The sequence below is a fragment of the Panulirus ornatus genome, chromosome 45, assembly GCF_036320965.1.
Source record: "Panulirus ornatus isolate Po-2019 chromosome 45, ASM3632096v1, whole genome shotgun sequence".
NCBI classification, from domain to species: Eukaryota; Metazoa; Arthropoda; class Malacostraca; order Decapoda; family Palinuridae; genus Panulirus; species Panulirus ornatus.
This window is the reverse complement of record NC_092268.1, coordinates 1,096,259-1,121,193: the sequence shown is the minus strand read 5'-3', so window position 1 is coordinate 1,121,193 and position 24,935 is coordinate 1,096,259. Positions and strand designations below refer to the sequence as shown.

General features: G+C 40.5%; 1 protein-coding gene and 1 long non-coding RNA gene across 40 annotated transcripts in view; one reads left to right on the top strand and one right to left on the bottom strand.

Moving 5' to 3' along the window:
• LOC139762969 (uncharacterized) overlaps positions 1–4,216 on the top strand; it is a 69,881-nt gene extending 65,665 nt beyond the window's left edge. For all 15 annotated transcript variants that reach the window (XR_011715903.1, XR_011715896.1, XR_011715908.1 and 12 more), the window contains 2 exons: positions 1,565–1,696; positions 3,130–4,216. This is a non-coding gene — a long non-coding RNA (uncharacterized lncRNA). The remainder of the gene's footprint in view (positions 1–1,564; positions 1,697–3,129) is intronic.
• LOC139762966 (uncharacterized) overlaps positions 1,346–24,935 on the bottom strand; it is a 167,883-nt gene continuing 144,293 nt past the window's right edge. For 10 of the 25 annotated variants that reach the window (XR_011715871.1, XR_011715873.1, XR_011715877.1 and 7 more), the window contains 5 exons: positions 8,636–8,782; positions 7,257–7,389; positions 5,855–5,965; positions 4,272–4,430; positions 1,346–3,309 (listed from right to left, as the gene is read on the bottom strand). Coding sequence is in view for 11 of the 25 variants with exons in the window: in XM_071688365.1 (XP_071544466.1) it covers positions 5,893–5,965; positions 7,257–7,389; positions 11,239–11,398; positions 12,123–12,231; positions 13,385–13,542 (633 nt within the window). In the remaining 14 variants the exon portion in view is untranslated. Of the gene's footprint in view, positions 3,310–4,271; positions 4,431–5,854; positions 5,966–7,229; positions 7,390–8,635; positions 8,783–11,238; positions 11,399–12,122; positions 12,232–13,384; positions 13,545–13,736; positions 13,896–20,739; positions 20,927–21,510; positions 21,741–24,935 lie in introns of those variants that run through there. The other 15 variants (XM_071688368.1, XM_071688367.1, XM_071688366.1 and 12 more) reach the window with 12 other exon arrangements.

The window sequence follows — 24,935 nt, the reverse complement described above, 5'->3', positions numbered from 1 at the left end:
AGCATCAGATTTCAGAAGTGGTAGAGGATGTGTGGATCAGGTGTTTGCTTTGAAGAATGTATATGAGAAATACTTAGAAAAGCAGAGGGATTTGTATGTAGCATTTATGGATCTGGAGAAGGCATATGATAAGAGTTGATAGAGATACTCTGTAGAAGGTATTAAGAATATATGGTGTGGGAGGCAAGTTGTTAGAAGCAATGAAAAGTTTTCATCAAGGATATAAGGCATGTGTAATAGTAGGAAGAGAGGAAAGTGATTGGTTCCCAGTGAATGTAGGTTTGCGGCAAGGGTGTGTGATGTCTCCATGGTTGTTTAATTTGTTTATGGATGGGGTTGTTAGGGAGGAGAATGGAAGAGTTTTGGAGTCAGTTGTCGTTTCCTGATGATACAGGGCTGGTTGCTGATTCGGGTGAGAAACTGCTGAAGTTGGTGACCGAGCTTCCTAAAGTGTGTGAAAGAAGAAAGCAGAGTAAATGTGAATAAAAGCAAGGTTATTGCATTCAGTAAGTTTGAGGGATTGGTGATTTTTGTTAACTATCATTTTTTTTTTTTTTTGGATGGGTTTTAAGGTGTCGAATTCTTTAGTAGTTATGGAGAGAATGAGCGAGGAAAAATTGGCAAAGAGGATATGTGTCATTGGTGGAGGGAACAAGAAGTGGGAGACCAAATTGGAGGTGGAAGGATGAAGTGAAAAAGATTTTGAGCGATTTGGGCCTGATCATACAGGAGGGTGAAAGGCGTGCAAGAAATAGTGAATTGGAATGATGTGGTATACTGGTGTTGATGTGCTGTCAATGGATTGAACCAGGGCATGTGAAGTGTCTGGGGTAAACCATGGAAAGTTTTGTGGGGCCTGGATGTGAAAAGGGAGCTGTGGTTTTGGTGCATTACACATGACAGCTAGAGACCAAGTGTGAACGAATGTGGTATATGTTGTCTTTTCCTGGCGCTACCGCATGGGGAGATTGTGGGGTGCTATTTCATGTGTGGCAGGGTGGCGATGAAAGTGGATGAAGGCAGCAAGTATGAATATGTACATGTGTATATATGTATATGTCTGTGTATGTATACGTTGAAATGTATAGGTATGTATGTGTGCATGTGTGGGCATTTATATATGTCTGTGTGGGTGGGTTGGGCCATTCATTTGTCTTTTTCCTTGCGCTACCTCACTAACGCGGGAGACAGCAACTAAGTATAATAAATCATTATACGGTATACATTCCTTATTTGACAAAAGACATCACAAACTCCAAAGATGTTTCATAACCATATCATACCTTTGTCACAACAATCTGTGGATTGTTATAAATTATTTCTACCTGGGAAATCAAACACTCAGTTCTGTAAACATTTTTTTTCCAGTAAAGAAATACATTAACTTGTCCACACACTATGATTTGGAGATAAGAGTATCAGCAAATTATAAGTGAATCTGAGATGTGTTATAAAGTTGTTTCAAAGAAATAATAGACAAATTATTGGTTAGGAATTTTAACTGCAAGTAGATTGCACTTTTGTTTTGCAGTTCTCTAATTTTTAGGTATATTTTTTTTGATAGATTGTCCCAAGTCTGTAGACGTACGCCTATGCATCAGCATTGAACCTGAAGGCAGGGATTCATGCGAGGACTGAGGTGGAGGTATCATCATGGTGCGCAGCCTGTGGGAGAGAAAGGAATCAATTGTAAAATGTAAGTTTAAAACTTTGGCTGTAATATGAACTAAATTGTAACCTCATTTGATTTACTAAACTTTAATACTTTTCTATAATACTATAAAAAGCCCTCTTGACTTAAGCCAAGTCATATGGGAAGAAATTATAAGTACATACAAATTTCAGCGCCACAAATGGTTACTTCTGGTGAACAAAGAAAATATTATACAAATTGCTAAACTAGTGGTATCCTCACACGAATCATTAGTCACAGAATCGTAGCTGAAATTCCTGTGATGCTTGGGCTGTCAGCACCAAGAATACCTGCTACTGCATGTGACAGGATCAAGCAGAGGCTTATCATGTAGTGGACCACCACCTGTAAAAATACATACAGCAATTAAGACAAATTCACAAGCATTGTATGGCAATAACTTAGCCTATGCAAGTCTTTTTCATACAACTTAGCTTATGCCTAACCTATTTCACATTGAGACTATGAAACTGTCTTATTTCCATTTTTGCTCCATAAAGAGCGACCTACTGGTCCTCCACTCTGGAAAGTGTTATCTGTTAGCCTCTTACAAAATGGGTATAGTTTCATAAGTTACTTATCTGTTTTACAGAAGAGCCTCTTATGAGTAGCAATCTTATTCTTTCCTGAGGATATAATGTGATACCTCTTCTGAACCTGTTGTTCCACAGTTCTTGAAAAGCAGGGGAAAGCTGCATTTATCTGCTGTTTAATGCTCGATCATGTTTCCACTTTTGTTCTGGAATTAACCCCATCAGAGAATCCCCTGGTGACCTTCACCACTACCACCATTACCCCTACTGTGTCTCCAATGCTATCACCAACATTGTTCAGTCTCCACCCACTGAACCCTACCGTCCTAAGATGGTGGAGATTTACGTGTATCAAACTTCAATAAGATCCTGGTGTCAAAATACCCCAGTGTGGCCCTAAATCTGGAGGCATATCCCTTGTGGAGTGAAGCGATGGTGAAGGGTGGTCACCTTGGTGAAGGAGGGAGGGAGGGTGGCATTGGTGGAGGGTGGAGACCTTGGTGAAGGAGGGAGGGAGGGTGGCATTGGTGGAGGGTGGAGACCTTGGTGAAGGAATGAGAGAGGGAGGGAGAGGGCAATGTGAGGAAGTGCTGGAGGATGGCATCTCAGAGGAAAAATGGGTATGTTTGAAGGAAAAGTGGTTCCGACAATGTTATATGGTTGCGAGGCGTGGGCTATAGGTTGAGTTGTGCAGAGGAGGGTGGATGTGTTGGAAATGAAATGTTTGAGGACAATATGTGTTGTGAGGTGGCTTGATGGAGGATGGCATTGGTGGAATGACTTGGTATACCAGGGTCAACGTGCTGTCAATGGATTGAACCAGGGCATGTAGTTAGGAATTAGTTTCATTAAAGGAGAGACTAAGGTTAATTTACTGGTACTGACATTTTTCTATTTTTCCAGAACATTCAACTTACCTCAGGATGGTGATATTCATATACATACAACTTGGCTTCAGCACTGGAAACAAGGAGCACATAAAGGCTGTTATCCACACTGAAGCACTGCCTGGTCAACCACTCCATAAGCAGTCAAATGTTGGAACATTTCAAAATTCTTCGTCACTTTATTGTATCGGTATACCTGAAAATTGGAATTTTTAAGTATTCACATATTGCAATGGTTTTCAACTTTCGCGCACATACAGATTCCCTTACATCATTTTGTAAAATGCAAAAAACCTCTGGTCAGTAAGGATGGATGATGAATTTGGCCATCTTTTTTAATATAAAAGTCATAGGAAAAAATGAGGCAAAATTCTTCCGTAACCAATACAATACTGTCAACAGGGTTCTAAGTGGGCAACAATGTGTTTTGTAAATATCCACAACTAAATTTTATAAATGGAATCAACATTCTTGAACAAAACTAAAGTATTTTTTTGTAACAAGCTTTTTTTTATGAACTTAATCTCTGCCCAGCTGAGAGCTTTTAAGGCCTCAAAGGCTAAGCAATTCCTACATGTCTCAAGGGAAGGTTTTCTAATCAGGAGCAAAGTCCTACACAAGATACTATATATGCACCATGATTGCAACTTGATGTACCCTTGTTTTCCCACACATATCCACGCAAGTTTTTGCTAAACTTTAGTAAAGAAACAATGTACAATCACAGCATAAATTGCTTTTACCCTGGGTGCAGTTGATATCAAATTGAATTCAACCTCTGCTCTCCTCTCAGTAGGGTTAAGTGGTCATTCATTATGGCAAGAGACTGGTATAGTGTCACTGATGGCTCCACAGATTCCCATACGAGGAAAGCAATACGAGACTAGTTGCAAAGGCTTTCTTCAGGATTTTTCTCCAGTTTGTCATATTGACACCTTAGAATTAAAAGTAATTTACAGTCTGATTGTACAATTTAACTAGTATAAAGGCATACTTGTCCAAATAAGAGGCAAGTGCAAAGAATTTAATATCCTTTGTCATAAAGTATGTTAAAATATGCTTTAGATATTCATTACCACATGAAAATAAATTGGTGACTGTGACTTCAGAATTTCATTTGTATGCCCTAACACTACTAGGAATAAAGAAAGAACTTACCAAGACTCCTGCTGTGTACTTTATATTATCTTCAAAGTGGGGATGGTCTGCAACCTTAAGCTGAGCTAACGTAAAGAAACTTTCCTTGACTGGAAGGTTGGATGTCATGAACATCCCAGAGGTGGTGTGGTTTGCCACATATTCTGCCACTACAGTAAACTGTGAAGAAGAGTATGCATACATGACATACACAATATGAAAAAAATATATATCGTTTATGTACACAATTTCTCCACACTCTGAGGCAGCATCAGGAGCAGAGGAAAAATGGCCCCATTTGCTCACATACACTAACTCTCATGCATAATGCACAGAAACTACATGTCCTTATTCACAGTTTCTCCTAACAGCTTCACATGCCCTGATCCAGCCTGTTGACTGCATGTCCATCTCTTACATCTCGCTCTATCCTTCCAACTTGTCCTTGTTCTTGCTCTTCCTCCCTCCATTTCCATATATGTACATATATGAATATGTACATATATGTACGTCTGTGTATGTATATGTTGAAATGTACATGTATGTATATGTGCGTGTATGGGCGTTCATGTATTACATGTGTACGAGGGTGGGTTGGACTTCCTCGTCTGTTTCCTTGCACTACCTCGCTAATGCGGGAGACAGCAACAAAGTATGATTAAAAAAAATAAATATTTTATATATTTATTAAGCTTTATCGCTGTCTCCCGCGTTAGCGAGGTAGCACAAGGAAACGGACAAAAGAATGGCCCAACCCACCCACATACACATGCATATACATAAATGCCCACACACGCACATATACATACCTATACATTTCAACGTATATAAACATATACATACATACACATGTACATATTCATACTTGCTGCCTTCATCCATTCCCACTGCCACCCCACCACACATGAAACAACAACACCTTCCCATGCACATGTGCGAGGTAGCGCTAGGAAAAGACAACAAAGGCCACATTCGTTCACACTCAGTCTGCTAGCTGTCATGTGTAATGCACCAAAACTACAGCTCCCTTTGCACATCCAAGCCCCACTAAACTTTCAATGGTTTACCCCAGACACTTCACATGACCTGGTTCAATATATAATACGGTGGTCTTGGTGCATTACATATGACAGCTACCTCCACCTGGCACCACCACTCCTTCTCTGTCACTTAACACACATGCCTTACTCATTTGATACAAAATCTAAGCTAGTTTTTGTAGCTTTCCTCCAACACCATACATTCAGAGCATACACAAAGCATGTCAACCACATCATATATTTTCTCCTGATCTATAAATTCCACACACAAAGTGTTTTCTTTAAGTATATCAAAGATTCTTCAAAGCAAGCACCTGATCGAAACAGCGTCTCCCACTTCTGAGGCCACTTTGTTCCTCCACAATCTGATCCTCTGTGCGTGCTACCCTATATCACAAGTCTCTTACAACTTTCCAGGTATCCTAAACAAACTTCCTCTATTCTAGTTCAAATATTCACTTTCTGTTCCCCTTGCATTTATACAATGGCACTGAACAAGCATTCCACCAGTCCTCAGGTACCTGACCTTCAATTATACATACTAACAAAAACACTTAACCTTACCGATTCTGGGAAACTGTTCCAGGCAAAGACCTCTGATGTTACAGTGTATGGGTCAAGAAAGTCTTCAGGATCATAGTCATTAGCCACCAACATGAACCAAGTGTCATCAACCTGAAATTTACATCAAATTGTAGTACTGTAATAATGAAAGATATTGTGCAAGAAAAACAATGAAAGCAGCAAATGTTCATTCTGAAATTTACATCTTTACTATTCATTTATAATTAGTAGTTGCCTTGTATGATACAGGAGAGACACTGGCAGTATTTTCAATCCTGTTTTCCCCTTACCTAGTATATTCATTGCAACCAAAATCTGTTAAAAAATATTTTCCCTTTAATACACTTTTATCTCTTAAGTAGCCCAGCCATGGAAATTTTGGGTGGTCCCAAGGAATGTGGCAAGAAAAGATACATAGAAAAAGGAAAATGAGCAAACAGTCTATATTTATTACTGTACACACACTTAAATTTGGTGCACTAAGTTTGCCTATCAAGTTTGTTGAATTTTGCCAACTCTTTGTCCCTTCTCTGTCACCACCAATTGATTATTGAGAGAGAACTATTCTCAATGCTAACAGTTTAACTTTCATATTATAATTAGTGCACCAAAGACGTGCTAATTAGCCACTGAATGATGTGGGGCGTATAGCAGGGCACCCTTCTATCGGCACCTTGACTAGGTGGCAGGTCAAGGCACACGACCTCACCTAACCTACCAATTCCTGGAGAAATGAGCTTTATGGCCCAAACTATGGTTGCACATACACTTTTGCTGTCGGAAGACCTGTTAGTCTGCACTGCATATCAAATTTGCATTACAATTTCATTTAACCTATAAAGGACCCCAACCAAACTAGTATGGTTTATGTTATGATGCCATACTAGTAGGGATTACTTTTATTAACATTCACTCAGCTTTCTCCTTTCACATACTTTTCCAAACTCATCACCAACTTCTGCAATTTCTCACTTGAATCTGCCACCAGTACTGTATCATCATTAAACACACTCGCTTCCCAGGCCCTTTCATCCCCACAAGCTGCATACTCACCCCTCTCTCAAAGACTTGCATTTACGTCCCTTATCATCCCATCTAGACATATTGAGTGTCATCATGTGTGTACAACTATAACCAATAAAGCTTCTAGCATCAAGTAAGGTAATCCTTGCACTGACCCTATTCTACCACCTTGCCTAGGCAACTCGCCCCCATCCCAAGCTCACCTTCATTTAACACTGATATCACTTTTATGGTTAGAAAATAAAATATTAGGAAATAGTGGAACTTTCCTCCGGAAAAATTAAGAGGTTCCTTATCCCATTCCTATGCCCAACTAGATCAAAACAAGACCATTATGTAGCAGAAAACCTACCACTAGTTAGCACTCCAGAGATCGTACCTGCTATGGGACTGCCACGGGTGGTGAAGACATCCACTTCCATGTAGTTTGCATGCCAACTTTCCTGTACATTCTGATCTACACCATCTAGGAGGAACTCCTGAGTTATGCTGTCTAGTGAGTGGCCATTCACCTGCAAAGTGAAATGCTTAACCAAAAGCAACCACGTACTACTGATTATATTCCTTGACCACAATATGTCAGAACCACTAAACTCCATTTCCTCTACTATTACAATTATTACCACTGAACACCACTAATCTACAGATATGCCTGCTAGTTTGTCTAAAATTATGAAGGCCAACACGACAGTTTTTGGTTCTCAGTTATATGTATTATATTATGAGCATACAGCCTTGGTTTGCTCACATACATCGACTTAAAGTGCAGGAATATACGAGTTAGACAACTGTGCACCTGATCCATTCGATAAACAGGAAACCGAATATAGACATCCTATGTATATAACACAACATGTTTAGTAGCTAGTATAAAGCAGTATTAGCCATATAAAGGACACCAGTTTCATACTGGTTTGCAATGCAAGAAGTATGCCTACTTGAATCCACACTTACAAAGTGATATCCCCTCAAATTCTCAAAAAAATTTGCGAGGTAGCGCAAGGAAACAGACGAAAGAAATGACCCAACCCACCACCATACACATCTATATACATACACATCCACACACGCAAATATACATACCTACACAGCTTTCCATGGTTTACCCCAGACGGTTCACATGCCCTGATTCAATCCACTGACAGCACGTCAACCCCGGTATACCACATCGATCCAATTCACTCTATTCCTTGCCCTCCTTTCACCCTCCTGCATGTTCAGGCCCCGATCACACAAAATCTTTTTCACTCCATCTTTCCACCTCCAATTTGGTCTCCCACTTCTCCTCGTTCCCTCCACCTCCGACACATATATCCTTTTGGTCAATCTTTCCTCACTCATTCTCTCCATGTGCCCAAACCATTTCAAAACACCCTCTTCTGCTCTCTCAACCACGCTCTTTTTATTTCCACACATCTCTCTTACCCTTACGTTACTTACTCGATCAAACCACCTCACACCACACATTGTCCTCAAACATCTCATTTCCAGCACATCCACCCTCCTGCGCACAACTCTGTCCGTAGCCCACGCCTCACAACCATACAAAATTGTTGGAACCACTATTCCTTCAAACATACCCATTTTTGCTTTCCGAGATAATATTTTCGACTTCCACACATTCTTCAAGGCTCCCAGGATTTTCGCCCCCTCCCCCATTATTTGATAACCATCATTTGATTATGAGCATTATCAGACTTGCCACTCCCTCATCCCATTTTTTGTGAAAATAACCAAGAGAACAATCATTTTAAATACCTGAAGCTCGCTTACAGCTGCAACATATTCCTCCAAGGATTGAGTGGCTGAGCTCCCTTCTAAGGGGTTCCTAATGTTAACAGTCTGATCAATGGTAGTCGTTCCACTCACTCTTAGTTCTGGGAAGATGACCGGCCCACTTCATACCTTTCAAAAGACCAGTTCACGCTTTTTTCATATCCAACTGCCTCTCCTACCTTACCAAGTCAGCATCATTAAAAATCAACCTCATTTACACATTTTGGTAATAGCCAAGCAACAGAATAAGTGACACTTGTAGATCCAGCAGTGATGTGCAGGCTGTGTGTTTAAATAGTTATATGCTAGAGGCATGAAGTTGTCTTGGGATAAGACCTGGGATGATGACTGTGACAAAGAACTCAAAGTAACTGGAGTCTTGATATCGCAGGTGATGGACAAGTACCGAGAGTGGCAGGGAGGGTAACAATGGAAGAAGTAGAGTGAAGACTAGAGGTCAGTTGTGCGAGAAAATGAAATGTTATGATGGAGCAGAGGGCACTGAAAGAGAAGAGAGCAATGATATTGTGGTGGTGTGTTGGAATTAAGGGACTCTCTAAATTGCTGGTAGTACAAGAATGAAAGTTTTTATGTGCCCTAATGGCATCAGTCACAACACGCGAGTCCTTGTTCAATTGGTGTAGCCTTAATCAAATGAGGTCTTGAGAGGGTTTGGTCCAACTCTAGGTGGTTACCTCTCAAACATGCAAGAGTGTAGGACACTGATATGAAGAGATTGCCAAGTGCTGACAATCGCTGTTTATTGTAATTCAACTCCAAGACAAGTGCAGATTATGGCCCAGACACATAGAGGTGAGGTCACTGACAAGCATGGGAACTAATGGGAAAGAGCCTTACAAAGCTCCACTTTTACTGAATAACAGGCCAGTGAAAAAAGAAAGTTGGGAGGATATGTTATCCAAGTCTAAATGAATAACAGGCCAGTGAAAAAAGAAAGTTGGGAGGATATGTTATCCAAGTCTAAATGACTTTTTGAAGAATGAAAATGCAGAGGATGGACAAGACATTATATCCAAGGGCAAGGTTGTTTACAACCACAGAAGGTACTGGGAAAAAGACTTGCAATGCTCTTTTGCAATCCCATTAGGTAAAATGTCTAATGAAAAAAAATTAGTTTATGGAAACAATTGTAGTGATGTGAAAGCATGGAAGAATCAAGATGCACTAGAGCACAGGTTTAAGAGAAGTGTTCTACCCAATTTTGCTGAGGATAGTATGAATTCCATTATATAAAAAATAGCTTTTAAAAACCTCAACTACAAGTAGACTACTGGCATTCTGTCCAGAAACATGCATCTCTCCTTGTCATATACAACACTTGACTCGCATAGATCATTATTCGTAACCGATTTTCCTGCGGAGCACCATTCAATAGCCTTGACTTTTGGCAAATTGGCAGAAGCAACAGATGGTAGCAGTATGTAGGAACATTTAGGCTGGAGCATTAGGTAATAGTAATAATAAGGAACATTAGGTAGAAGCCCTCTACGTGGCCTATTAAGGGTGAAGCAATAGAGGCTATGAAGTGGCACTGGAGTTCCCTAGATATGGAGAGACTACTGCCATGGACACCCATTTAAGGGAGTTCCACTTTACATTTAAAAGGCCAAGCAAGTGCGTTGACAGTTGCTGAAAGAGGAGTGGTAATTGGGAATACTGGATTCAATAAGCTGCACATGGGCAAGAGTATACATGTGAGGGATTGAGCATTAACATGCATAATTGGCCTGTTGCAATTCACTGGCTTGCACAGAAAAGGTTCTTATATGCAAGTATGTTAAAGGGAGTGGCAGGTGGAATGCCATTTTTTGGTAAAGTAATGTGTGAAAGTCTGTAATGAACAAATGAAGAAAAAACAGTCTAAAATAAAGTAGGAATAGGAAGAGGGTTTAGAAAAGTGGCTTGTTGTGCTGCAATACCTAGAGAAATTAAAAAATGGCACACACATAAGCTAAATAAAACCAGGGCATTGAAATGTTTAAATACTTACATAGACAAATGATGTGTATGGCATGTGAAAGATGGGATAAAGAAGTGATACTCCTGATCCTACCCACCTAGGTATCATGAGGATTAGTGACAACTGCATACTGAGCCAGCACTTCAAGCTGCACTCCTCCGATCCAGACAGCCGTCTTTCTTTCTGTCTCAGCCATATGTAGACTGCTGGTATTCTGTCTACAAGCATACAATCTCTCCTTGTTACACACAAAACTTTACTCATGCTACTCATTCATCAAACCCTAGATTTTCCTATGGTGAGAGCTATGCTGTAGCCCACCCTTTCGGGAACAAAATGGTAGGAGCAACAGACAGTAGGCAGGAGCATCAGGCTGGAGGTGAGGTGAGGTGAGGAGAGGTGAGGTGAGGTGAGGTGAGGTTAGGTTAGGTTAGGTTAGGTTAGGTTAGATTAGGTTAGGTTAGGTTTGGTTTGGTTTAGTTTGGTTAGGTTAGGTTAGGTTAGGTTAGGTTAGGTCAGGTCAGGTCAGGTCAGTTTAGGTTCCTTTTCCCATTCCTATGCCCAACTAGATCAAAACAAGACCATTATGTAGCAGAAAACCTACCACTATTTAGCACTCCAGATATCGTTCCTGTTATGGGACTGCCAAGGGTGGTGAAGACATCCACTTCCATGTAGTTTGCACGCCAACTTTCCTGTACATTCTGATCTACACCATCTAGTAGGAACTCCCGGGTTATGCTGTCTAGCGAATGGCCATTCACCTGCAAAGTGAAATGCTGAACCAAAAACAACCACGTCCTATTGATTATATTCCTTTACCCCAATATGTCAGAGCCACTAAACTCCATTTCCTCTACTATTACAACTATAACCACTGAACACCACTAATCTACAGATATGCCTGCTACTTTGTCTAAAATTATGAACGCCAACACGACAGTTTTTGGATCCCAGTTATATGTATTAAATCATGAGCATACATCCTTGGTTTGCTCACATACAACGACTTAAAGTGCAGGAATATACGAGTTAGGCAACTGTGCACTTGATCCATTCCATAAACAGGAAACCGAATATAGACATTATATGTATATAACACAACATGTTTAGTAGCCAGTATAAAGTAGTATTAGCCATATAAAGGACACCAGTTTCATACTGGTTTGCAATGAAGGAAGTATGACTATTTGAATCCACATTTACAAAGTGATATCCCCTCAAGTTCTCAAAAAAATTTCCATTGGTTTAATAATCTTTTTAACATTAACATTCACAGTAGTCACCTTCGTAGAAAATTTTAACAGTTCTTCAGAATAACCTTAGCAATGCTAATAATCTTCAGTCTAGAATATGTACAAGCAATACGTCAAGCCAACTAGAGCACACTATTGCAATACTATGCAAAAACTGTATGCAGTAATGCACAAAAGTTGACCTGCCCATTTTCTTATACAACCCTGTTACTGTGTTCTCAAAAACACTCACTGCTATCCTGTTGACTTTATCGAGGCTGATTGAAGTCAACTGGAACTTCGAAATTATCTTGACACTGTTGATGATAGCAGACCAGGCAACAATTTTCTGGTAATGACTCCTGCCAACCCACTTGACATTTTTATTACTCACAAATAAATCCAATCTTCATTAATTCAAACTATAAATTCAAGTAACATCTGAAATTTCCTTCAACCCCTCTTCCCTTTGCCTTTCTTTGACACCTCTGCCAAGTTCAACTCTAAACATTTTCTCAAACCTGGATCATAGTATTTCAAATCCATCTTTCAGTTCATCAGCCATTCCATTCTTTATGATGTACCAGACATTATTCACTACTATTCACTTCCAGTCTACGAGAAATCCATTTTAAGTGAACCATTTCATCCATCCAGCTACTGCAAAGACCATACTAAAATGCCAAGCCACAAATTAAAATTCATTTTTTTTCTCCTTACCTTATTACCCAACTTTTAAATAGCATCAATGTTAATTGGTATTTTCACCATTTCCTCAGACGCTTGCACATCTTGACACTGTCCTGAAGTTTGATCATATTTTCTCCTAAAATACCTACATCAAGCAGATCAACTTTGGATCCCAGTTTTTCATTTTCCTAAATTCCAAATCATATTAACTCCTTAACATCAGGTCAGTCACTTGTTCCAACTACCTTCCCTAACTCCTTCTGTTTCTTTCACTCTCTCTATCCACATTACAACATACTAAACTTCATGAAAATTTCTTTCCCTTGCATTTCCTCTACAAATCCTTGTCCTTACACATGCCCACCTAGTTCTTATTTTGCTGATCAATATCTTATTCAGTATGCAGAAAGTAGTTACAGCTCTTGGTGAATGGACTGGGAAAGCAAAGCGGCATGGCAATATATGACAGGCTGCTGTATAAAGAGTAAATATTATGAAGCTCACTGGTAACTACTTAGCCACCAAATCCATTGTTACAAAACATTTCAAGTTCAGGAAAGGAGAGTCGTTGTATGGACCAAATACCCAGGGAAGTCATCCCCCAATAAACCTGGCTTTTTGTTACTTTTCTTAGTTCCCCACATCCTGTACAAAGGATTCAAATACATTCCTTGAAGGCTTGTTGCATATACTGACAAGCACGCTTTGCACGTTTCTGGAAAATGCAAGATTCTGGATAGAGTTCATGTCCCTTGACCAGAATCAATTAACATGGCATTAAACACTTATTCATCACCCCAAGCTTAGACCAAGTCCCACCCTTACCTTGGCGCTCCCAAAATCCAGTACGTGATGTAGTCATAGGTCAACAGCTCGAGACCTGTCACCCCTTCTGTCCACGAGCTATCATCTATTCTTGCTGCACCTTCCATTCTGAATGTTGTCAGTTCCAAGTCTGTCACATTTATTGATGCCAAGTCCATAGCTGGAAGGAAACCAACAGAGTGGATAAAACAGAACTCGACTCATTATCTTCTCTAATCAGTTATTAAAACTTTTCAATATCTCAATTTCATAAAATTTCACTCGCTTGGATATCAAATCTTTAGCCCAATTCATAAATTTTCTTAACACTATTATCACTAATAACACTACCAGGAATAAAGAAAGAACTTACCAAGACTCCTGCTGTGTACTTTACTTTATCTTCAAAGTGGGGATGGTCTGCAACTTTAAGCTGAGCTAACGTAACAAAACTTTCCTTGACTGGAAGGTTGGATCTCATGAACATCACATAGGTGGTGTGGTCTGCCACATATTCTGCCACTACAGTACTCTGTGAAGAAGAGTATGCTTACATGACGTACACAATATGAAAAAATATATATTGTTTATGTACACAATTTCTCCACACTCTGAGGCAGCATCAGGAGCAGAGGAAAAATGGCCCCATTTGCTCACATACACTAACTCTCATGCATAATGCACAGAAACTACATGTCCTTATTCACAGTTTCTCCTAGCAGCTTCACATGCCCTGATCCAGCCTGCTGACTGCATGTCCATCTCTTACATCTCGCTCCATCCTTCCAACTTGTCCTTGTTCTTGCTCTTCCTCCCTACATTTCCATATATATATGTACATGTATGAATATGTACATATATGAATATGTACATATATGTACATATGTACATATGGTGAGAACAATGGAAGTAAGGGGAGTGGGGGAGGAATGGGATGTATTTAGAGAATCAGTAATGGATTGCGCAAAAGATGCTCGTGGCATGAGAAGAGTGGGAGGTGGGTTGATTAGAAAGGGTAGTGAGTGGTGGGATGAAGAAGTAAGATTATTAGTGAAAGAGAAGAGAGAGGCATTTGGACAATTTTTGCAGGGAAAAAATGCAATTGAGTGGGATATGTATAAAAGAAAGAGACAGGAGGTCAAGAGAAAGGTGCAAGAGGTGAAAAAGAGGGCAAATGAGAGTTGGGGTGAGAGAGTATCATTAAATTTTAGGGAGAATAAAAAGATGTTCTGGAGGGAGGTAAATAAAGTGCGTAAGACAAGGGAGCAAATGGGAACTTCAGTGAAGGGTGCAAATGGGGAGGTGATAACAAGTAGTGGTGATGTGAGAAGGAGATGGAGTGAGTATTTTGAAGGTTTGTTGAATGTGTTTGATGATAGAGTGGCAGATATAGGGTGTTTTGGTCGAGGTGGTGTGCAAAGTGAGAGGGTTAGGGAAAATGATTTGGTACACAGAGAAGAGGTAGTAAAAGCTTTGCGGAAGATGAAAGCCGGCAAGGCAGCAGGTTTGGATGGTATTGCAGTGGAATTTATTAAAAAAGGGGGTGACTGTATTACTGACTGGTTGGTAAGGTTACTCAATGTATGTATGACTCATGGTGAGGTGCCTGAGGATTGGCGGAATGCGTGCATAGTGCCACTGTACAAAGGCAAAGGGGATAAGAGTGAGTGCTCAAATTACAGAGGTATAAGTTTGTTGGGTATTCCTGGTAAATTATATGGGAGGGTATTGATTGAGAGGGTGAAGGCATGTACAGAGCATCAGATTGGGGAAGAGCAGTGTGGTTTCAGAAGTGGTAGAGGATGTGTGGATCAGGTGTTTGCTTTGAAGAATGTATGTGAGAAATACTTAGAAAAGCAAATGGATTTGTATGTAGCACTTATGGATCTGGAGAAGGCATATGATAGAGTTGATAGAGATGCTCTGTGGGAGGTATTAAGAATATATGGTGTGGGAGGCAAGTTGTTAGAAGCAGTGAAAAGTTTTTATCGAGGATGTAAGGCATGTGTACGTGTAGGAAGAGAGGAAAGTGATTGGTTCTCAGTGAATGTAGGTTTGCGGCAGGGGTGTTTGATGTCTCCATGGTTGTTTAATTTGTTTAGGGAGGTGAATGCAAGAGTTTTGGAAAGAGGGGCAAGTATGAAGTCTGTTGGGGATGAGAGAGCTTGGGAAGTGAGTCAGTTGTTGTTCGCTGATGATACAGCGCTGGTGGCTGATTCATGTGAGAAACTGCAGAAGCTGGTGACTGACTTTGGTAAAGTGTGTGAAAGAAGAAAGTTAAGAGTAAATGTCAATAAGAGCAAGGTTATTAGGTACAGTAGGGTTGAGGGTCAAGTCAATTGGGAGGTAAGTTTGAATGGAGAAAAACTGGAGGAAGTAAAGTGTTTTAGATATCTGGGAGTGGATCTGGCAGCGGATGGAACCATGGAAGCGGAAGTGGATCATAGGGTGGTGGACGGGGCGAAAATTCTGGGAGCCTTGAAGAATGTGTGGAAGTCGAGAACATTATCCCGGAAAGCAAAAATGGGTATGTTTGAAGGAATAGTGGTTCCAACAATGTTGTGTGGTTGCGAGGCGTGGGCTACGGATAGAGTTGTGCGCAGGAGGGTGGATGTGCTGGAAATGAGATGTTTGAGGACAATGTGTGGTGTGAGGTGGTTTGATCGAGTAAGTAACGTAAGTGTAAGAGAGATGCGTGGATATAAAAAGAGCATGGTTGAGAGAGCAGAAGAGGGTGTTTTGAAATGGTTTGGGCACATGGAGAGAATGAGTGAGGAAAGATTGACCAAGAGGATATATGTGTCGGAGGTGGAGGGAACGAGGAGAAGTGGGAGACCAAATTGGAGGTGGAAAGATGGAGTGAAAAAGATTTTGTGTGATCGGGGCCTGAACATGCAGGAGGGTGAAAGGAGGGGAAGGTATAGAGTGAATTGGATCGATGTGGTATACCGGGGTTGACGTGCTGTCAGTGGATTGAATCAGGGCATGTGAAGCGTCTGGGGTAAACCATGGAAAGCTGTGTAGGTATGTATATCTGCGTGTGTGGACATATGTATATACATGTGTATGGGGGTGGGTTGGGCCATTTCTTTTGTCTGTTTCCTTGCGTTACCTCGCAAGCGCGAGACAGCGGCAAAAAAGAAAAAAAAAAAAAAAAAAAAAGTACGTCTGTGTATGTATATGTTGAAATGTACATGTATGTATATGTGCGTTCATGTATTACATGTGTATTAGGGTGGGTTGGACTTCCTCGTCTGTTTCCTTGCACTACCTCGCTAATGCGGGAGACAGCAACAAAGTATGATTTAAAAAAATAAATAATTTATATATTTATTAAACTTTGTCGCTGTCTCCCATGTTAGCGAGGTAGCACAAGGAAACGGACAAAAGAATGGCCTAACCCATCCATATACACATGCATATACATAAATGCCCACACACGCACATATACATACCTATACATTTCAACGTATATAAACATATACATACATACACATGTACATATTTATACCTGCTGCCTTCATCCATTCCTATTACCACCCCACCACACATGAAACAACACCTCCTTCCCACGCACATGCGCGAGGTAGCGCTAGGAAAAGACAACAAAGGCCACATTCGTTCAAACTTGGTCTGCTAGCTGTCATGTGTAATGCACCAAAACTACAGCTCCCTTTCCACATCCAAGCCCCACAAAACTTTCCATGGTTTACCCCAGACACTTCACATGACCTGGTTCAATACATAATGCAGTGGTTTCGGCATTACATATGACAGCTACCTTCACCTGGCCCCACCACTCCTTCTCTGTCACTTAACACACATGCCTTACTCATTTGATACAAAATCTAAGCTAGTTTTTGTAGCTTTCCTCCAACACCATATATTCAGAGCATACACAAAGCATGTCAACCACATCATATATTTTCTCCTGATCTATAAATTCCACACACAAAGTGTTTTCTTTAAGTATATCAAAGATTCTTCAAAGCAAGCACCTGATCGAAAAAGCATCTCCCACTTCTGAGGCCACTTTGTTCCTCCACAATCTGATGCTCTGTGCGTGCTACCCTATATCACAAATACCATACAACTTTCCAGGTATCCTAAACAAACTTCCTCTATTCTAGTTCAAATATTCACTTTCTGTTCCCCTTGCATTTATACAATGGCACTGAACAAGCATTCCACCAGTCCTCAGGTACCTGACCTTCAATTATACATACTAACAAAAACACTTAATTTGGTCTCCCACTTCTCGTTCCCTCCACCTCTGAGACATATATCCTCTTAGTCAATCTTTCCTCACTCATTCTCTCCATGTGACCAAACCATTTCAAAACACCCTCTTCTGCTCTCTCAACCACGCTCTTTTTATTTTCACACATCTCTCTTACCCTTACATTACTTACTTGATCAAACCACCTCACACCACATATTGTCCTCAAACATCTCATTTCCAGCACATCCATCCTCCTGCGCACAACTCTATCCATAGCCCATGCCTCGCAACCATACAACATTGTTGGAACCACTATTCCTTCAAACATACCCATTTTTGCTTTCCGAGATAATGTTCTCGACTTCCACACATTCTTCAAGGCTCCCAGAATTTTCGCCCCCTCCCCCACCCTATGATTCACTTCTGCTTCCATGGTTCCATCCACTGCCAAATCCACTCCAAAATATCTAAAAAACTTTACTTCCTCCAGTTTTCCTCCATTCAAACTTACCTCCCAATTGACTTGACCCTCAACCCTACTGTACCTAATAACCTTGCTCTTATTCACATTCACTCATAACTTTCTTCTTTCACACACTTTACCAAACAGTCACCAGCTTCTGCAGTTTCTTACATGAATCAGCCACCAGCGCTGTATCATCAGCGAACAACAACTGACTCACTTCCCAAGCTCTCATCCCCAACAGACTTCATACTTGCCCCTCTTTCCAAAACTCTTACATTCACCTCCCTAACAACCCCATCCATAAACAAATTAAACAACCATGGAGACATCACACACTCCTGCTGCAAACCTACATTCACTGAGAACCAATCACTTTCCTCTCTTCCTACACGTACACATGCCTTACATCCTCGATAAAAACTTTTCACTGCTTCTAACAACTTGCCTCCCACACCATATATTATTAAAACCTTCCACAGAGCATCTCTATCAACTCTATCATATGCCTTCTCTAGATCCATAAATGCTACATACAAATCCATTTGTTTTTCTAAGTATTTCTCACATACATTCTTCAAATCAAACACCTGATCCACACATCCTCTATCACTTCTGAAACCACACTGCTCTTCCCCAATCTGATGCTCTGTACATGCCTTCACCCTCTCAATCAATACCCTCCCATATAATTTACCAGGAATACTCAACAAACTTATACCTCTGTAATTTGAGCAATCACTCTTATCCCCTTTGCCTTTGTACAATGGCACTATGCAAGCATTCAGCCAATCCTCAGGCACCTCACCAGGAATCATATATACATTAAATAACCTTACCAACCAGTCAACAATATAGTCACCCCCTTTTTTAATAAATTCCACTGCAGTACCATCCAAACCTGCTGCTTTGCCGGCTTTCATCTTCCACAAAGCTTTTACTACCTCTTCTCTATTTACCAAATCATTTTCCCTAGCCCTCTCACTTTGCACACCACCTCGACCAAAACACCCTATATCTGCCACTCTATCATCAAACACATTCAACAAACCTTCAAAATACTCACTCCATCTCCTTCTCACATCACCACTACTTGTTATCACCTCCCCATTAGCCCCCTTCACTGAAGTTCCCATTTGCTCCCTTGTCTTACGCACTTTATTTACCTCCTTCCAAACATCTTTTTATTCTCCCTGAAATTTAATGATACTCTCTCACCCCAACTCTCATTTGCCCTCTTTTTCACCTCTTGCACCTTTCTCTTGACCTCCTGCCTCTTTCTTTTATACCTCTCCCACTCATTTGCATTTTTTCCCTGCAAAAATCGTCCAAATGCCTCTCTCTTCTCTTTCACTAATAATCTTACTTCTTCATCCCACCACTCACTACCTTCTCTCATCAACCCACCTCCCACGCTTCTCATGCCACGAGCATCTTTTGCGCAAGCCATCACTGCTTCCCTAAATACATCCCATTCCTCACCCACTCCCCTTACCTCCTTTGTTCTGTACTCAGTCTCTCCTGGTACTTCATCACACAAGTCTCCTTCCCAAGCTCACTTACTCTCACCACTCTCTTCACCCCAAACATTCTCTCTTCTTTTCTGAAAACCCCCACAAATCTTCACCTTCGCCTCCACAAGATAATGATCAGACATCCCTCCAGTTGCACCTCTCAGCACATTAACATCCAAAAGTCTCTCTTTCGTGCGTCTATCAATTAACACGTAATCCAATAACACTCTCAGGCCATCTCTCCTTACATATGTATACTTATGTATATCTCGCTTTTTAAACCAGGTATTCCCAATCACCAGTCCTTTTTCAGCACATAAATCTACAAGCTCTTCACCATTTCCATTTACAACACTGAACACTCCATGTATACCAATTATTCCCTCAACTGCCACATCACTCACCTTTGCATTCAAATCACCCATCACTATAACCCGGTCTTGTGCATCAAAACCACTAACACACTCATTCAGCTGCTCCCAAAACACTTGCCTCTCATGATCTTTCTTCTCATACCCAGGTGCATATGCACCAATAATCACCCATCTCTCTCCATCAACTTTCAGTTTTACCCATATCAATCAAGAATTTACTTTCTTACACTCTATCACATACTCCCACAACTGCTGATTCAAATACAGAGCAGATCTTTAAACTACTCTAGGAATGCCTTCCTATACTTCCGTTTCCTAAGAGTATACTAGTGTTTTAGGCATTTCTTTACAGTATTCATATTCTGCTCTAAAGATGCCTTACCATAAACAAGTTTTCTTGCAATTAATCCTGAATGTGAATCCTATCCATCTTGTTCATCTTATATGAACATTGTCAGCAAGTCAGTACTGCCATACACACTAACCTAAACCCATGTCTAGTAAACATATAGGAGACTAATGTTTGCCAACCACACAACTACATCTTATAAACCACCACGTTAAGCTGCAATATACAATCTAGACCTTTGTTCCATATTCTGCTTCTACCATACAAACCATTCATCCCACAATCCTGTTATTGCTGTACACCATCACACACACAATACTAGTTTAATAGTAATCTTGCAAACACACATCTGACACCTTTAAGTTATGAAAACCAGACTTAAACACTCCTAATACACTACTCATAAGATATACATCTACCATCCTGTCATTCTATAAACAAAAGACCCACATACCAGATAATCTGTGGTTGCCACACTTCTTAACAACACTTCTGTCCAGCTCCACAATGTTGATACCATTAATTGAAGACACATCCATATTGCCCCTCACCAGAAGTCCAATATCATAGTTTCCCACTAATGTTTGCCGAGATATGTTATCTGTATATACTACCTGGCTTGCTAGTTGCCTCGCATCCACCTGCAAATATAACAACCAATAACATGTGAAATATTCAAAAACTGCCAGCAAAATGAAAAGTAGTGCCCAGTTTTTAGTACGATAATTTCCATTTCAGAAAGCTTTTCCATCACAGAGTTTTTTATGTGCGTATGATACTACACTAACCTTACTCTCTCTTTTATATACAAACTTTCCCTTAAAATCATGTAAATTTCTGCAGTAAACAACTAATACAAGATAGCATCCCCTAAACCAAACAATCAATCTTTAGTATGTTGTTTGAGCAAAATATGGATTTCATTACAACACTGATCAAAAAATGCTATGCATTTATTGATCAATAGTCATTTTGCTTGTCAACAGTCTGCAGTGTTCATTTTTTTTTTCAGACTATCAATCTATGATCCAAGGTCCTAATTTAAAGACAAAACACAGAAAATATATATTTCTATGACAGAGCAACTACATGGAACTATTTGCTCTTAGGGAAAGAATGGGCAATATTTCAGATTTCGAGTACAAAAAAGAAAGTTTTCAGGACCATTCACACAAGAGAACTGCTCACCTAGCATCAGATGCATACTTAAGACAAGTTTACTCACATTGTTAACTTTTTCAACAAACAAGTCTCCATTAATCTTCAAGCTTGTGAAGGTTTTCTTGTCCTGGAAGGTTACACTGGCCCCTTTGGTTACTATAGTATCAGTGTCTATACCATTAATTTCGATTGAATTATTGTTCCCAAGTGTGTGGATGATCTCCTTAGCCACCAGTGTCTTGTATTTGTGGTGTCCCACAACCTGCTGATCCCTCACACTCTGCCGCATGTACTCTTGATGCAGAGAAGCAACATATAGTTTTATATTTTCCAAATTTTGCAAATGGGAAACTATATGGTCAAACTGAAGAATTAGCTTAAGATGACTCAAGATAGCTAATCATACAGAATTATGATAGCACAGTGACAGTACTGTAACTAATGAGGTTTGGAGGTGCTGCTACTGCGGTACGGGCTCGAAGAAAGTTGGGAAAGGTTTTAAATTTCAATGCCTCAAGGGGATACTCTCGAGTTTTCTGGAGTATCCAAGTCTTACCCAGTCTTTTTGTGGTTACCTTGTTAAAACACCCTTAGGAATGGAACATTATGGGTGTCATTGCCTAACTTTATCAGGGAAATAGTAGGTTATTTAATACAAACACTTGAGGTGAGGTGGGATTTTAGTCTTTTGAACAGTTTGAGAGCTCTGCTGTCTTGGGGAGACACTGCCCTGTAGTTGCTTTTGGCCATTGGCCTGTCAAAGGTGAGGCATAAAAAGCCGAGGAGTAAAAGGGACAAGTGACTGAGGGTGATGGCTCAATGTAAATGGGTTGACAAGCGAGTTTAGGAGGGAACTTGGGGAGAACTTTGAAAGTTACAGTTTGGACGTTCTAGAGATTAGGGAAGCCCATATCCTTAGCAGGGTGTATGGAGAGAAAATGCAAGTTATGGGAGGATGAGGAAAGAGTTGAGGTATGGCCATGAATGAATGAAAATTATCGGTGTAAAGGATAAGAATTTGCAAATGTGCAATCACAGAGTATGGGGTGTCACCAGAGGGAAAGGGTGTCAGTGACATAGATAGATAGTCATGGACTATTTTCACAACTTCCTCAACCAATCAATCTTTCTCCATGAAATGTAACAAGTACAAAAAATACAATTTATTTCAAAAGGAAAGAAATACCTTAAGATACACTGTACTGCAATGTTACATGCAGTTCTACTTATGCCTACTTTTAACAGTACCCTGTGTACAATTAACTAAAAATCCTTTATCTTTAAATTATTGTTCACATCTAAATTCTAAGCAAAGCCCATTAAAATCATTTTTGAAAAGGTACCGTTTAGGAGGACAAGCTAGGAGCAATGAATGTGCAAGGACAGTGTAATGGCAACTTCCGTTGTCTTTCCTACGCAGTCTTGTTAGTAATCAAGAACTATTCTGTAAATACATAATGCCTGCATTATTTTCACAGCCCTAACTCCTTTTCTTAAAAAAAAAAAAAAAAAAAAAAAGGGAGAGAAGGCCAAGAGTGTCATCATGTGTGTACAACTACAACCAATAAAGCTTCTAGCATCAAGTAAGGTAATCCTTGCACTGACCCTATTCTGCCACCTTGCCTAGGCAACTCGCCACCATCCCAAGCTCGCCTTCATTTAACATTGATCTCACTTTTTTTTTTTTTTTTTTTTTGCTTTGTCGCTGTCTCCCGCGTCTGCGAGGTAGCGCAAGGAAACAGACGAAAGAAATGGCCCAACCCACCCCCATACACATGTATATACACACGTCCACACACGCAAATATACATACCTACACAGCTTTCCATGGTTTACCCCAGACGCCTCACATGCCCCGATTCAATCCACTGACAGCACGTCAACCCCGGTATACCACATCGATCCAATTCACTCTATTCCTTGCCCTCCTTTCACCCTCCTGCATGTTCAGGCCCCGATCACACAAAATCTTTTTCACTCCATCTTTCCACCTCCAATTTGGTCTCCCTCTTCTCCTCGTTCCCTCCACCTCCGACACATATATCCTCTTGGTCAATCTTTCCTCACTCATTCTCTCCATTTCAAAACACCCTCTTCTGCTCTCTCAACCACGCTCTTTTTATTTCCACACATCTCTCTTACCCTTACGTTACTTACTCGATCAAACCACCTCACACCACACATTGTCCTCAAACATCTCATTTCCAGCACATCCATCCTCCTGCGCACAACTCTATCCATAGCCCACGCCTCGCAACCATACAACATTGTTGGAACCACTATTCCTTCAAACATACCCATTTTTGCTTTCTGAGATAATGTTCTCGACTTCCACACATTCTTCAAGGCTCCCAGAATTTTCGCCCCCTCCCCCACCCTATGATCCACTTCCGCTTCCATGGTTCCATCCGCTGCCAGATCCACTCCCAGATATCTAAAACACTTCACTTCCTCCAGTTTTTCCCCATTCAAACTCACCTCCCAATTGACTTGACCCTCAACCCTACTGTACCTAATAACCTTGCTCTTATTCACATTTACTCTTAACTTTCTTCTTTCACACACTTTACCAAAGTCAGTCACCAGCTTCTGCAGTTTCTCACATGAATCAGCCACCAGCGCTGTATCATCAGCGAACAACAACTGACTCACTTCCCAAGCTCTCTCATCCCCAACAGACTTCATCCTTGCCCCTCTTTCCAAAACTCTTACATTCACCTCCCTAACAACCCCATCCATAAACAAATTAAACAGCCATGGAGACATCACACACTCCTGCTGCAAACCTACATTCACTGAGAACCAATCACTTTCCTCTCTTCCTACACGTACACATGCCTTACATCCTCGATAAAAACTTTTCACTGCTTCTAACAACTTGCCTCCCACACCATATATTATTAAAACCTTCCACAGAGCATCTCTATCAACTCTATCATATGCCTTCTCTAGATCCATAAATGCTACATACAAATCCATTTGTTTTTCTAAGTATTTCTCACATACATTCTTCAAATCAAACACCTGATCCACACATCCTCTATCACTTCTGAAACCACACTGCTCTTCCCCAATCTGATGCTCTGTACATGCCTTCACCCTCTCAATCAATACCCTCCCATATAATTTACCAGGAATACTCAACAAACTTATACCTCTGTAATTTGAGCACTCACTCTTATCCCCTTTGCCTTTGTACAATGGCACTATGCACGCATTCCGCCAATCCTCAGGCACCTCACCGTGAGTCATACATACATTAAATAACCTTACCAACCAGTCAACAATGCAGTCACCCCCTTTTTTAATAAATTCCACTGCAATACCATCCAAACCTGCTGCCTTGCCGGCTTTCATCTTCCGCAAAGCTTTTACTACCTCTTCTCTGTTTACCAAATCATTTTCCCTAACCCTCTCACTCTGCACACCACCTCGACCAAAACACCCTATATCTGCCACTCTATCATCAAACATATTCAACAAACCTTC